This window comes from Dermacentor albipictus, chromosome 4, assembly GCF_038994185.2.
Source record: "Dermacentor albipictus isolate Rhodes 1998 colony chromosome 4, USDA_Dalb.pri_finalv2, whole genome shotgun sequence".
NCBI classification, from domain to species: Eukaryota; Metazoa; Arthropoda; class Arachnida; order Ixodida; family Ixodidae; genus Dermacentor; species Dermacentor albipictus.
In genome coordinates, this window is record NC_091824.1 from 54,143,041 (window position 1) to 54,158,898 (window position 15,858).

The window sequence follows — 15,858 nt, forward strand, 5'->3', positions numbered from 1 at the left end:
CGAAGCAGTAAACAAAAATGAGTGAGGGCAAGACAGCTGACGATCATTGTATTGAGACAAAATACGACCCAGAGGGTATAAACATTTTTTACCGGTGAAGGTTGATCCATGGTGCTCGCGACAAAAAAGCTAGAGACCAGCGCTGAGCGCGCAGCTCGTGTCAACACGCAGAACGTTGTAACACAAGCAGACGATACTTGCTGTGTGCCGGAAGTGCTTGAGTGTAATGATATATTCTCATTGGGTATTCTCTTTCTGTTACTTATGTTTATAGAAGGAAATTAACGAACATTAAAACTTTTATAAACAACATTTGGTCCCGTAAATTTGAAAAAAATGATCGATAACTAGACCTGGGTCGCCAATCGGATAGCTCGCCCAACTGACGTCAGTTCGGCTGAACGCGTCAATTGGGATGGGGCGGCTGAAAATTCGCGGGAGAGGCGGCGCCGCTGCGATCGGTAGCAATGCACATTTTTAAACGTCATAATAAGTTACACGTTTCACGCAGAGTGCTTAAGTGTGTCACTTAATGATTAGAGGGTCCTACCCTAACGACTGAGTGCGCTCGTAGAAAATTATCAAAATCATTTCAGGCTCCCTTTGAAAGCAACAAATCTCATAAATACGGTGCAGTGGTTGCCTTGAAAAACAATTAATCCTTTCCCACATGTTTAGACGGAAGCTCCCGAGCTAAGGCTGCTTCTTGAGAAAGGCGGATTAACCATAAACCATGTTTTCGCGATTGTCATAGCAACCTAGACCTCGATGATATATTAAGTCAAATCCTTCTTAACATGTGAACTCCAGGGAACCGATAATTTTTGCCCTGAATTGTGACCTATGGCTGCCTCGGAGGCAACAAAGTTAACGCACTGCAGCATTCAAATAAAACGGAAGAGCGCGATTTCTCTCGCTTTATAAATCATAGGAAGAACGTTTCTACGTGTGAAAATCGTGTTATTATTCGGAATATTTTCGTCCGTTCAAGACCTATCAACGCCCTTTAAAGGAGTACCCACAGGAAAAGCTCTTTTAGATTGCTAAGAACATTCTAGTGCTCAAATAAAGCATGAATCCTCAATTCCTCAAGAGTTGGAGAAAAACAAATCCCGTACGTGGCGTTTTAATGCAAGCAGGTCGAGACGCGGACAATGTGCAGTGCAGCTTCGCACGTGAACCGGAAAACGGGTTACATCACGAAAATTGCGGGCAGTCGTGACGTACTGTGACAAAGTAGTCGCGCATGCGCCTGTCAGCATGCACAGTGAATTGGTTAAGACCACACAGTAGCTGTGCCTCCAAGAGCAGCTCGCATACCACCAAATCAGGCCTGCCATTATTGTTCATTCTGCGCTTATCCGCATTTGACACGGGTAAAGCTTGGTTCTCTGTTCTCGCTTCTCTTTTGGAGCGAAAAGGGTCCACCTCACTTTCTTCATCCCTTCTTATGCCGTCGAGCACTGAGTGCACGGAGTTCGCTTTCGGCGGCCCAGCCACGATGTGGGCGTGCAGCAGGTCATCGTTGTGTGGTAGCACGTCACCGCAGCCTTTAATTTGCGTGATGTTAAACAGCCCCTCCCTTAATGGGCCACCAAATAAAAACACTAATTTAGTCTGAACTGATAAAATGCTTTTCTTTTTTCCTCTAAGCTCCGCTTTCAATAATTTCAGAGTAACAGTTTGATTATTAGTAAGCGAATGTAGGTCTAACTTATATTGCTTTATCTTTGCGTTCGCGTGGAAAAACCACCGCTGGTTCGCCACTATGACGTCCCGGATCCCAAAGTATAGATATTTTTATAATAACATTGTGTTCCACTAAAAGTTCCCTAAACTTGTAACGTTCGGTCTTTGGCTCCTTTGGAATACATTTCAGTCCATATTGAGAGATAGAAGTTAACTAGGGGCATGCAAGCACCGTCAAAAGCCTTAACGTCATGTCGGGCTAGTACAGGAACGTCGAACTGAAGTCTACATTCCTGACGTTATTGCGTCTTTTCCGGCTTACCGCGCCTTCTTGCCATCTGACCTCGATCTGCGAGACTTTATATTTGGAAGGAAACTCGCCCGTTTATTTCTCTTTCAAAAAATACTTCTCGAATCCTCAAATAAAATATGATCTCCTTGACTTGAAGAACAAAGAGCTCTCTTTACAACCAAATTACATCTCATCGCGAATGGACCACAACTTCAATGTTCAGGTGCCCCAGATTGCCCAACAAAACATTTCTAGCATTGATTTCTGCGGAAGACAGTCGCAGGATAGAACCACCTCCACATCTCGGTTGCCAGCAATCCTGATCATTCATCGTTTCAAACGGCCCTATCCGACATTGTAATAACGCATGCGTAAAGCACCCCTGCCTGTAAGGCGAATAGGCACTGAGAGTATAGTTCACATAAACAGACTTTCATGTCTTTTTAATTCGTGTTGCATTAGCGTCATTTATTATTACAGACAAACTTATTTTGCTAATAATGTTTCTCTAACATCAAACACCACATTTGCTGCATTTAGAAGTGACCGCTTAGAATTTGATGCACTTCATTATTCGCCGCGCACTCCAAAAAATTGTACCAAGATACAATAGCTCACCCATTTTGAACAGGACGGCGCTGCTGGCTGGTCCACCACCTACAGTAGTCATGGCTACGACACGTGCTTCGTAAGAAGCTCCTGTTTTCAGGTTGTTTAACGTAAGGCTGTTAGTCGTAGAGTTCGTGCTCTGATTCAGGTGAATATTAGAAGAGTTTCCGTCCACGTACACCTGCATAAAAATTATTATTTCACTCTTCTGAAATTTAACACGGCCATTGTGTAGCTTCGCTTAACTGTTCTCAACTACAAGCGTTTATAATCGTCATTTCAAAATGAATTCGAGCTCATTCAGTGTGTAGTTCTTCTTCAGAAACGTTGCCCTCATAATTAACGCGACTATTACGTAGCTCTTTTTCTGTATGCAGATTTTAAGCAGATGCGCCTGGGAGGTCACCTCAACCCATTTTCATTACCTGTCACAAGATTGTTTGATCCGTACAACTTATGATCATGAACAAGAGTGGTTGAGTACTGAATTTCACCGAAACCAATGTTCCCCCAATGGGCCAAGACCCCCTGTTGGCTACAGCTTCATTTATTGTTCAACCACTGTTAATCACTTCAAGCCCTCATCTTCATGTCAACTTGTGTTTTTCTTGAACTTAAGATCGTGCGTAGTATAATTCAAAGAAAGCACTCGAACATTATAAATGTGTTACGTATTCCTAGTAAATGATGAGACCGAAACATGAATCAAGGTAAAGGTCACACCAGAACATGTCGTTGCTTACAATATATCCCCTGAGCCTTCCATTGCGGTGTTGCGGCGGCGGAGGAGACCAGAAAATGGTTGCCGTTGTGCCATTCAGGACTTGCACTTCCACACTTTCGGGTGGCGCTGTTGGCACTGTGGAAAGAGTTTGTATCACGTCGGCACTTCTCCTTGTATTTTTTGCTCTTTACTTGCACACATGTATTAAAGATTTCTGTTTACTATATGCCTGCCATTTCTCACAGATATCATAATGAACGAAGCGAGTATAGAAACACGGCACGTTATTTTCGCTGCATTCACAGCGGTAATGCAGTGCATATTACGCGGCGCCGTACTAACGAAGGTAGCGAAATGGCATAAAAATTTGGAAAATATTTCTTATTAAACCGGTAGAAAAGACAATTACGCAATTTTTCGTTGGCCTATAAGCTTGTAGTATTACATATATTCTCTCTCGCTGAGTCCGCTATCAAACCAAACGTCCACCTGGTGAAAATTTGGGAACGTTTCTATCCTACATCGCGATGGCTAATACCTTAACGAACGGAGAGTCTTCTTACCCCGGACTCAAGTGACAAGCCCCCACCAGCCAGCTATGTAATATTTGACATCTTTTCCGGACACGACTGACATCCAGAGAGCCAGTGTTGTTCTGTTGTCAGTTCTTTTTGAAATTTTATTGGTCTCAGTTGAACGTTTTAGAGTAACAGCTTCATTATTTCGCCACCCGGTCTTCGACGCCACCCTAGTCCTTGCCAGCTCCAGCGTTTCCTCTTTCCCTCTCTCTTCTCGATGCGCCATGACGCAAGCGCTACATACCTGTATCTCAATTATACTGACCCTTCACCAGTTACTTGCCCGAAGTGGTTCACCTACGGTGAGCTGTTTGCCTTGAGAAGTCGGTAAAGCGTTCAAACCAAACAACGAGTTTGTAACGCAGAAAAAGAAATCAATGCAATTAGCGCAATAAACTTAAACCTCACCAGGACAGCTGTATTCTTAAGATGCGTGGTTAATAAATTTGCGCATGCAAAAGCAAACGTTATTCGAACTGGTGATCGACACTTTTTACTTACCATCTTCCAGGGTCTGAACATTCCTCGAATTGCTCGGCGGCCCTTCGACACTTCTGTAGAACGGTACAAGAAAGAATTCGTACTTCGTGAACTTCTTCAGGTCATTGAGTACATATGATAGCGCTCCGCCGTTCAGTACAGTCACCATGTTGTACTTCTGCGAGCCACCACTCATGTCTCGAAATCGAATATAAAAGCCCTCCACGTAGTCCCTCATGCCCTGGATCTGCGTGATACAAACAAAGACAGTGATTGGTTAAGGTGAACAGAAATGGAGATTCGATACAGGTCATAAAAAACTCACTTTTAATAAATGCTTTAAATTACACTTAGAAGATTCTATCAGGCTAAAAGCAAACAGTCTGCTAACAATAAATTCTTCCCCTTTAGCTAAGATCGTTTTTAAAAAAATACCATTCTTGTCCTGTAAGCACCAGCGACTATTGGTCGGCGTATGGTGCCATAATTTACGACATAGAAAGGCTAGCACACATTGAGCGTCCCTACTTCTTGAGGTAGTCTACCCATTGACAAATTTCACAGGGCAAACGACAGAGAGGTTTCACTGAAGGACGGAAATACCTTCCAATTCAGCTTGACGGCTGTTGAACTGACGGCCCGGATGTCTTGCAGGGACACAACACACGAGCTGAGCTTAGCGCGCGCTTCGTCCAGGTTGAACTCGGGGAGGAAATGTGGTGTCATTCCTGCGAAAATTTTAGAGATAATTGTGGTTGCTAATGCTTTCATGTTAACCCATTAAAAAGTACACATAGGAAAGCTAGAGAAAGTAAAAAACAAAATATTTTTTCCTAAAAATCTAGGGATAAGCTATGGTGCCTTCCTTTTGCTTCTAGGATCTGGAAGCAGAGAGGATGGGGTAAGAGGATGGCGTGTAAAGGTGAGGCTGTTATTTTAGAGCTACTGCTCCAAGCCGTCACTTCACACGAATTCGGCAAGGGTCCGGAGGATTATCTTGGAACCATCAAGTGATGTTACCGGGTGGCCCTATTCCACACAGAGTCATACTTGTCCATTGCGCCAGAAAACGCTACATTTATCATCTATTCCACATAGGTGTTGGAGTGGTGGCGGTGGAAGCGTCGACAAGGTGTGTTCTTCACGCGGATTCGTCTTTCCACACTCTCCTAACAAGTGCTCTGCACACTCTGGCGTGCAGGCGTCACGGACACTGACAACCTCATCTTTGATTACGTAGCAGTGTTGCATAAATTTTTGAATCCGGTACCACATGGCTGGGATGATGTTTTTTGACATTTTAACTATTTTTAGACGAAGTTCGTCTGCATGTGAAAGTCATTATACTGGCTGTTTTCTAATTTAGCTTCTGCAAAAATTTTCGAAAGTCGCCTCAGAGACGTATTCACAGTATTAATCATAAATTACTTCATTACAAAGTGACTTTCCAGTTAATGACGCAGATGTCGTGCACTTAATGTCAGCCTTAACTAACGATGCAGAAGAGGACGAGTGTCTCTAGCTCTTCAATGGGCGTCCGCTACAGCCACATTCCGATGGGGTTAGAACACAAGAACACTCATGCACAGTGCATTTGGTGCATGTTAAGGAACCCCACGGGGGCAATATAATACGAAGTCCTTCCCTAAGCTGTCCCTCATAGCCCACTGCAGTTTAGGGACGTTAAACAACACAATTACTGGTTATCTGTTGCAGATGTCATATATCTGCGTATTTATTATCACGAAAGAACATGAACTAGATTTCAAACTCACACCATGCAAACTTTATTTTTAGGAAGTCTCAGGAAAGATTGTTATGGCTGATGAATTGTTATGATTTAGGAAGTTCGGAAGACCTAATTTATATATCTGCGTATCTAGCACGCATATAAACTGGTATACAGACTAATTACCGAGTTAATAGACCAAGACTTGTCTAAAATAGAAAATGGTGATCAGAGCTAACACATCGATACCTCCCACAAGACTGCTGCTTAGTAGGCGTCGCACAAAATGCTTTGTTTGGACTTTTGAAACTCATATTCTTGCAGCAGTTTATCGGCAGTAAATGAGAGACAATGAAGTAGAACACAAGTAAAACTCATGCATTTCTAAAGCTCTCGAGCGCTTCAAAGGAGATGAAATGCTATTTAAAAACATTTTTACATGATATGTCGCCATGCCAGCACTGCCGCTATGCGGGGCGTAGTTGCTGCGTATTGATCTGCGATGTGTGAACAATTATCTCGTGATTTAGATGCGCGTACACATATTTATCGTTGTGGAAAATCACACTCACCTAGAGTTCGTATAGGTTCAGAGACAGGGCTAGGAACTCCTAGCCCGTGTGAATTTTCTGCTCGGACGATGAACACGTAGCGTGAGTCGGGCCGCAAAGCTTGGATGGTGTATTTTTCAGCGAGCACTCGGTGGGCTGCTAGGACCCATCCACTTTGCAGGTCGCTGCTGTAGTACTCAACTGTAAATAAGCAAAAGAAGAGTTTAGCTTATGCTAGGTTATATTAAATACGCTCAAACTGTCTTTCTTTATTTTGTCATGTAAGATGACCACAATAAACTATTTCCTGTTCCAAATGGTTGCCGTGACCCTTCGCGAGCTTGGCCGCTGGAGAACGTAGCTATTTCATTTTCTTGGTGTTAAGTGACTGTTGATTGATTCTGTATTAACCAGTGGCTATAATGTTTGCACAGTGCGTGACTCCAACTTACTTGTGTATCCCTTGAGCGAGGACGCACCCACTTTCTCGCTGCGTCTCCATGCAAGCGTTATCGAAGTTTCGGTCGTGTTTACCGGCACTGGCTGTGACGGGGGTCCCGGGAACGTGGAGGGATCAGGGGAGCGATGAAAATTCACGTTTGGGTTATGCGGAGACTCAATACTGAGGGATCCAGTCCAAGATGTCTCGCCGCTTTCGCTTGAGGCTTTGCATGTGTATGCCCCACTGTCCAGCATTTGGAGATCTTAAGAGAAAAAGAAAAGATGGCAGAAGTAAGAACCCCTGCATTGTAGTATAGCTCACCAGTTATAGCAGCTGTTACGACTTTGTAAATTCTGTTATATAATTGTGCATTTCGATTTTCTTTCAATATGTTGTTCTGAATCGCTTTTATTTACTTTTTTTATTGATGGTTATTTTTTTGACGAGCTCGTTTTAAAGAACGTCTCTCATGACCTGAAAACATGCAGAAAAGGTTATGTTTGCGATCGCTCTTCTGATAACCATACCACATGTAATGCTCATGTGTGAGCATGTGCTTATAAAGAGACGATCAGTGCGATATTATGTTCATTCCCGATGTAACCATGTGCGCCTAAGTGCCGGGCAATAAAATACCATGTTTTTCGTTGGAACATTGCCAACTCCGTTCCGGTTCCCCACGCAGCAGAAACCGCCGCCTGAGTTCTAACAAACTTTCACACTGGCCTAATGGCTTTGCGCATGCTATACCGGTTTTCTCCGAGGAGCCACGCAATCACCTTGTATCTGAAGAGTGCCAGACTCCGAAAGCGTATATCGGGGGCGATCCTCGACCCTCAGCGGAGCAGCGTTGTAGAGCCACTGCACCACGGGCTTGGGCGTGCCAGCCGCCTCACAGGGCAGTTGGGCGGCCGTGTGCAGCGGCAGAGTCTGATTGGCCGGTCCAAGCCGGATGATGGGAGGAGGCAGGTCGGCCAGCGCGGTGACCTCCAGGTGACCCTTGGCCATGCTGGAGCCCACCACGGAGAGCGCCGAGCAGACGTAGTAGCCGCGGTCCTCTTTTCGCACGCCGGAGATGGTCAGCGTGCCCTCGTTGCTAACGGAGAAGCGGCCGTGAGACTTGCCCGGAAACATCAGCACCTGTGCGGAAGAAAAAAACCCAAGGGGGATCATAACTTGCGCTTTGCCCTGAATGACAATAATGCGAAGGCGAAAGCTACTGCGACATTTGTACACCATTTACAAGAAAGGGCACTATTGAGCAAACAGCGAGTACAAAAATACCCCCGTTACCTTGCTCAAATATTTGGAGTCTGCGTGTTTCAGCCAATCTAGAGACAACGGTCATCTTTCACCGACTCATTACGTGGAACATTTTTTTTTTCAGCCATAGAAGCTCACGGATTCATTGAGGGGCATTCGCTCGCGTACTTGTGTAACAGTCAGAATGTATCGGTCAAACTTTTTAAAAAAAATTTTTTCGTGTTACTTTCTATAAACCATCGTCGGAGTGCTTTTAATGCGCAACGTACAATGAAGTGTTCGCTTGGGAAGCTCTTATTCCAAAGGGAATTTTATTCTGAACTTCATGGTCTTCCATAATGATTTAGCATGAGATAAGATTAGCACAATACTCGTTCTACAAGTGAGTGAAAGTGCAATGCGCGAAAAGCTAACGGGCCCACCTGGTTGCCTTCTCGGGTCCAGAACACGGACGGTGGGGGGTTGCCTGTCGCAAGACAGTCAAACTTGGCGACACCGTTGAGCCCCACTTTCTGGTTCTGGGGCGTGAGGCGGAATGTGGGACGCGCTGGAATGAGTAAGGCCAAAAAAATATATATATGTGAGAACCCTTGCGAAGCAATACCATTATTGTAAATGCATCCACTAAACATGTATTTAAGGAGTTTGCAGCTAAGTTATGCCTCAACTTGGGAGTCATTATTAGCCGAAATTGTTTTTCAGTGACAATGTAAACCACTGCTAGCAAACTTTGCATGGCCGTAGTATTGGCCGCACTAACGTGTTAGAAGGCCACTTGAATCACGACAGCAAGTGTGGGTGAAATCAACTATTTACGCGCAGCAGAAGGCAAAAGGGAAGCTGAACAATACATGTAGTTTTCTTGCGCACTTGTTGGCGGATACTAACAATGTACGAAGTTCCAATTCATTGCAGGTGAGAAATAAGTACTTGATTAGATAAAGACTTACAGTGCAGGTGTTGCATAGCAGTGGCTGGTGACGATAGGATCCGGCTCAATGTGAGGAACATTAATCTAAAGTGAAGTTATGCCACCATTTGCAACGAAGATTGATGAAGCACTGGGCTAGCAGCACAGTTAATTTCTTGGCCAAATAATTATAATAATTACCCGATTTTGATACGGCGGTAAGGTTAAACCTTACTGTCCCGACGTGGGAGCCACCTGCGTCAACCTTCAGGACATTAAATAAAGTTCATCATACCATACCATACCATACCACATTTCCCTTATTTTTTGCACAGAAAACAAAGAAACCGTGCGCAAAACTGTCTCTGTCTGTATGTGATCATTTTCGTTGTATTACTTTAGAGCTCAACAGCAACGAAAGTTTACTTTTACCGTAGTTGTCATAAATGAGGATTATATACCACTGAAGCAATCTTAATTAAGTCACCTGCCTGGTATAGCTTTCTTGTTAGCACCATTTAAACAGAACCTAACCACACAACGCGTGCACCTGGTGGTCGCCGCTGTGACGTAAGTCCCAGCGCGCCACCTCCGAAAATTATTCTGACAACTGGGGGTGCCACCTTACCTCGGAGTTCATGCCAAAGAGTCAAGCGTTTTGGGTCACGTGTCTCTTCTCGCAAGCGGCAATGACGGCGTTTCTTCTCTTTTTTTTTCACATCAAAAACGCCTATATTTCGGCGTGCCCTTCGTGGAGCTCCTGCTCATATTTCAAAGCAGAAATTTTGCATGGTGACTTGTCTACGTGGACACTATCGATCTTGAGCTGGGCATTTCACAAGCTCCAAAAATTCATTGCCGTTGGTCTTTAAATGACCTCCGCGAAACACATCGCGAGCAACACAAATTTCAAAGCGACAGTAACTACGGATACGCGTGCTGTGCTTTATTGTGCACTGTGCTGCACTGTGCAGAACAGTGCGAACAGGAACACAACCAAAAGCCCATTCGCTTGTTTGTGACGGCGACCGTGGCGATTCAGTGTATGTCATCACCACGAACCAGTTCAATGCACTACAGGGCGACAACCTCTCCGAGTGTTCTCCACTTACCCCTGTCTCAGTGAATGCTAATAGATTGTAAATGCAAACTGCAATGACGTTTACCAGGTTTATGGTGACCCTGAGCGCGACAGGTGGCTACATTGTGCGTTATATACATCGTTTTCCACGGATGCTTAATGTTGAAGTTATTGTTGAGGTCCAACTTGCGCGTGATGTAGTGACTAAATTTACGGCTCGGACATAGACTTAAGTAAGAGTATATAACACACTGCTTATGACTAGCTCTATTCGCAATCAGGTAACAATGGATACTGCTGAGCTAATAAAAAGGAGTGAGTACTTACAGTGCACGGTTAATGTTGCCGAAGCAGAGACCGATCCAACAATGTTTTCTGCTTCACAAATGTATGTTCCCTCGTCTGCGAGGGCAACATTCTTAATGTGCAGACTCTTGTCCTCTTGAACGTAGGCCCTGAAATGCAAACGGACAGGTTTCAGAATTCATTCTTTCTTTAAAACAAAAAAAAACACTTCGCAACAGGTTTGCTGTGGACTCATCCTTATAAAGAAACGAAGCAATGGCACACATTCGCAACGAATGTTCGACAGGCAACAACAATTTAACATCTCGAGCGCGTAAAAAGAAGCGCGCGTAAAAATCTCGCACTAAGAGAATTCAACTTAGCAGTAATGATATACCCATGATGAAAAAACCTGTGTGTATTTCACAGACTCCTGAGCAAAGGAAAATACCTAAAACATCAATTAGGAACACATCGCTCCGTGGTGTTTTCAATTCACTGCATTAAAAAGTGAGTGATATTGGACTGTTAATGCATCATGGCCATTTTGTCTTCTTTTCATATCTCCCGATGCTGGCGCGATTTGGCTATCCCTGGTCATTGTGCCAAAAAACATAAGTTATTATCATTATCTCCGAATGCCACTTCCTAACAGGCGAGCAGCGTGGTGGCTTTACTGCATAAAGGCTAACATTGCATCAGCCCGTCAGTGCTCACATCAGATGCCACGTTCCCCAAAAATTCTGCTATAGACTCATTCGCAGTAATGTCGCTAACAAGGATTAAGCCTAATGACTCGTGTTCCAATTTTTTTCCATTCCGATTGTTAAAGCATATTATTTGTTCTAGCTTTGTGGAACATAACAATAAAATATAGGGGATATTTTCCCACACCTCGCTTTGAGTGGCATGGAAAACCTGCATCCTCGTGAACTGAGGCTGCGGTCCACGCGACGACGAGGACGAGCTAGGTTAATTGCAAGATTTTGTATTTAAGTCGACGTAGCACACTTTGCCGTATAAGATATAGACGCTTTCCAGTAACTAGTCTCTACAAGACAAACGTGCATATAGCACCGGGCCAAAGCAGGTTCTACATATTTTACATATTTACACTTACATATTTTTTTTTCTTTTCAGGATTCACATATTTCATTTAATATCTATTGTTGGCTTTTGTATTAACACAAATATGTTTGCATCCACGTATTGTTCCCATTGTTTTATTACTTTTGGCACACAATTATGATGTTTCTTTTCTTTTCTTGCGCATGTTGTTGCTCTATATTGCTCCATAATTTAGCTGACGTTTATTTCATGTATAATTGTACAATTTTAGCATACCATTAGGATCTCAAGTACTTACTTGCACTTAGCCGTTGTTGTACATTGTACCCTATATTTGCAGAATCGAATCACCATGAACATTGCTACCATGAATTTTCACAGTAACCAACGCTGTTGTAACGCGCAAAATTGTGCATATGTGTGTGACCTGCTGTCAAGCCTGTCGTTCGCGGGGGCTGAGACCTTTCTCAGGCTTTATGCCTTTAGTCTCAGTCTACCCTCGTTTGAATGAACGAAAAATAAAGTTCAATTCAATTCAATTCAAGCAAGTTATGGTTTCGTGAAAAACGACCTTAAAGTTGGAAAGCTGATGAATCAACATGCGTTGCTTGCGCTGCTGCGTGTCACGTGACCCACCTGCCAACGGGCATCTTGCCATCCTGCCTCCTCCACGTAACCGTCGGCTTGGGGTCACCGTTCACCTTGCACTGGAACTCGACGGATTCTTCCGCGAGTGACGTCACATCTTCTGGGACACGAACGAAATAGGGCTTCGCTGTGGGTGAAAAAACAAGGCGCTCCGGTGACACAGTGCATTGCAATGCGCGAACAACACTCAAATGGGTTGTTACGTGTGTTTTGAGAGGCGCATGAATTTTGCGTTTATTCGATGTAATTTGCCAGGACCTGAAAGGCACTGACGCTGAAAACCTCGCCACGCTTTGCGGCATATACGGACGGAATGTGCGCCTGCATCACTGCATTAGGCCTGTGCACTGAAAAAATCAGTCAGGGACGCCTGCTGCGTGTGCTCCTTCCTCTCTTATTGCTGCACTTTGGCATCAGGCGGCAAACAAGTCAATATTGCCACCTCTTACTTGCATAAAATGTAAAGGTTTTTTTCATGTCGTACAGAGATTATCTGTCTCTATGATACACTTGTGGCTCATTGCGAAGTTTCTTCTATTCTACAGTGTAAGTGGTGAATGTTGAAATATTTACGACAGAATATTGTTACGACCAGATCAACCACCTCCTTCCAGGTTCCTCGTGCTTAACGATAGATAGGTACGCGAAAGCGCGAAATTGCAAGCTCACGCTCATCAAGCCCGTTCGTGTAGTATTAGCGACGCCAATATAGAGTTAACGGTAAGCACAATAGCTCCAATTACAGCGTTTACTCTGCCAATACAGTAAAAGCTTCTACAGACCTGCAGAACTCGTGCCCTCAGCGGGACATTTTCCCTTGCAAGAATAACGTCAAGGACAGAGAGAGAGAGAGATGAATATAGGAAGGCAGGGATGTTAACCTGTCAAGAGTATGGTTGGCTACCCTACGCTGGGGGAAGGGAGAAGGGAAAGAAAGAGAAGGAAGGAAAGGGAGAGAGAAGGTGTAGAGACGTGTATGGACAGTACTTGAGTTAAAGCCACTCGCGCAAACAAGATGTTCTGAGAAAGCACAAAAGTGCCTTCCCTGCCTTCTGGGCCGATGATCGTTGGTGACGGTGCTCTAGTACTGTCTGTTGACTCAGAGGACGATCATCTAACTTTCATCAATGTGTTGGAAAGGAACGTACTAAAGAAATTCAAGAGGCCAGATATCCAAGAGGCCAAGAGACCCGGGGGAAAATTCGCGTCACGATCGTGCTATCCGAGGTGCGCAGCAGGCACACGTGCGTTTTTGGCAGCGGAGATTAAGGAATCGCATAAGCTTACTGTGCACGGAGAGCAGCGCCGGCGGCGAGTCCCTGGTGCCGAGCATGTTTGCGGCCCGGCACACGTAGCGCCCCTGGTCGGAGGGCCGCACGTCGGCGATCAGGAGCGCGCCCTGGGCCAGGAGGCGGACGCGCCCCGTGCCCGGCTGCACCTGGACGCCGTCCTTGAACCAGGTGACCGTGGGCTCGGGGTGGCCCCTGGGAGGCACGCACTCCAGCGTCGCCGAGTCGCCCGCCGCCGCGTGGACGCTCTTGGGCAGCTGGCGGAACTCGTCGCGAAGGGCTGTGCGTGCACGAGAACACAGGGGGACACGGGGAACGCGAAGTCAGCACCAGAAGCGGGTTTCGTGCACTTGGTTTTTGTGGCGTGTACAGTCTCGCAGCGTACAGTCTAACGCAGTTATATCATACCAGTATAGGTGACTTCTACAGAGCCATCTTTTGGACATTGTGAAGCTGCGGCTAGAATATACAGCGAAACGTGCGGCAATTTCAAAACAACATTTCAACCACAATCGACCGAACAAACTCCGCGCAATGCCAAACGAGTGCGTCAGGCGGCCTTCGTGTGTGCAGAACGGCCGCTGTCACACCCAGCCAAGGATAAACAAAACACAAAGAAAAGAACTACAAGAAAAAAAACTTTCCCGTCAAGCCATGGCGTGCGCCGTGCGCGGATCTCCCGTACCCTGGGAACGCTGCGAGAGCTACATAAATATATGTATGTTCCTATCAATCACTGCACCTTGTTTTTCTGTCTATTTTTGTCGCGCTTTCTTTTTTATTGCCACTGGTTACACTGAACTCTGACTGCGTAATGAAAACTTTCACTCGTTTATATGCTTACGCTAGTGAAACCAGTTCGCGTACCGTACTTGAACTACATTTGAGTCAAACCGAACTAAAGCTTAAAATTCACTCATGCTGTCGATATAACACGCCCCACATCAACCATGCGACCCACACCCACATCCGTAAACTGTAGACACCATGCACATTCACTATTTGTGTTGCGGCGCCGTCTCGTACATCGCCAAATAGAATTCGTCTGCTTTCGTGTGCGAAGAGTGGATTCCACATGGAAAATCCCTGCGAATGCACGTGAACATCGCCGACAACGATATGGAGTAAGGGAGTTGCCTTGTCCTGCGATGAGCAGGAGACGTCGGCAAAGGCCGCGCGTCATCAAAGAGCAGGCAGCAGAAAGAAAGGCATCACTCAGGGCCTTGTAAACAGCGCCCGACAGGTCATCTATCTCTGCTGCCATTTATTCCCGCCAAGTGCAACAGCACGCAGGCATGCAGATGGCATCGCGCATGCGCCGTAGAGGTGCGCGGTGCGTCGGGTGTGACGGGGCAGCCTGACAGCGAGGTACCCAGCCCGCACGCGCCGTCACCATCGACCTGGCCCGACGCGTGTCGGTCGACCAACGCAAGTTGTTAAAAAGAGAGGAGGGGGAGGGGAACTAGGTAAGAAGGGACGCCACGTGCTGTCAATTAGAAAAGCGTGCAGTACTCCCAAAACTAGAGCTCGCGTTGGCCAAACAAACAGTTACTGCATGACGTAGTGCACTTTCTTTTCGTCACATCTTTTACAGTCGCAAATGGCTCACAGGCGTCGGTGGAGGAGACGCTGTGAGAAAAATAAAGTGCTTTGCTGAGTGAATGGCACCCAGGACATAGCAGAGGTGCAGTACACAGTTTATTGCTTTCGTTTTTCTTATTAGAGATTTCTAAATCGCTGGGTCTTTTCAGTGGATTGCCTTTACATATTTTACAATTAGAGAAGAATAAGAATAATTGCTTGAAAGTATGCGTTATTTTGTCGCGAATTTAGATCAAAATATCGAAGTCCATGCTCGCCACGTCGCTTGTTGCACAGCACTGCACGTTTGCGTGGTGTGGCATAGATTTCACATTTGTTTGACCTGCGCGCCTAATGCGCGCGCTTTGACCACTCAGAACGCACGTGGCCCTACCTTTATCGACGTACGTCTCCGATTTCTCCTGTAAACTATTAAACACACGGGGACACAAAGTGATCGTTTTTGCACCAATGCAAAGATTTAGCGAGAGAGGAACGTGCCTTACTCCGTGGGCATGTTCTGTGTAGACATGTTCATGTCCGAATAAACTGATTTGATTATGGGGTCATGACTGACGGCCAAGCCCCAAATAACAAAATTATTCTCATTCCTTTGGGGCTTTGCCTCCTGCCACGTGG

At 45.3% G+C, this 15,858-nt stretch overlaps 1 protein-coding gene across 7 annotated transcripts in view; it reads right to left on the minus strand.

The window, feature by feature from the left end:
• The window catches only part of LOC135909139 (protein sax-3-like), a 462,790-nt gene that overhangs the window by 15,197 nt on the left and 431,735 nt on the right, over positions 1 to 15,858 (minus strand). For all 7 annotated transcript variants that reach the window (XM_065440957.1, XM_065440960.1, XM_065440962.1 and 4 more), the window contains 11 exons: positions 13,637 to 13,918; positions 12,338 to 12,476; positions 10,676 to 10,803; positions 8,780 to 8,904; positions 7,874 to 8,234; positions 7,105 to 7,356; positions 6,674 to 6,853; positions 4,976 to 5,100; positions 4,394 to 4,619; positions 3,334 to 3,449; positions 2,600 to 2,771 (listed from right to left, as the gene is read on the minus strand). In XM_065440957.1, coding sequence (XP_065297029.1) covers positions 2,600 to 2,771; positions 3,334 to 3,449; positions 4,394 to 4,619; positions 4,976 to 5,100; positions 6,674 to 6,853; positions 7,105 to 7,356; positions 7,874 to 8,234; positions 8,780 to 8,904; positions 10,676 to 10,803; positions 12,338 to 12,476; positions 13,637 to 13,918 — 2,106 coding nt within the window. The remainder of the gene's footprint in view (positions 1 to 2,599; positions 2,772 to 3,333; positions 3,450 to 4,393; positions 4,620 to 4,975; positions 5,101 to 6,673; positions 6,854 to 7,104; positions 7,357 to 7,873; positions 8,235 to 8,779; positions 8,905 to 10,675; positions 10,804 to 12,337; positions 12,477 to 13,636; positions 13,919 to 15,858) is intronic.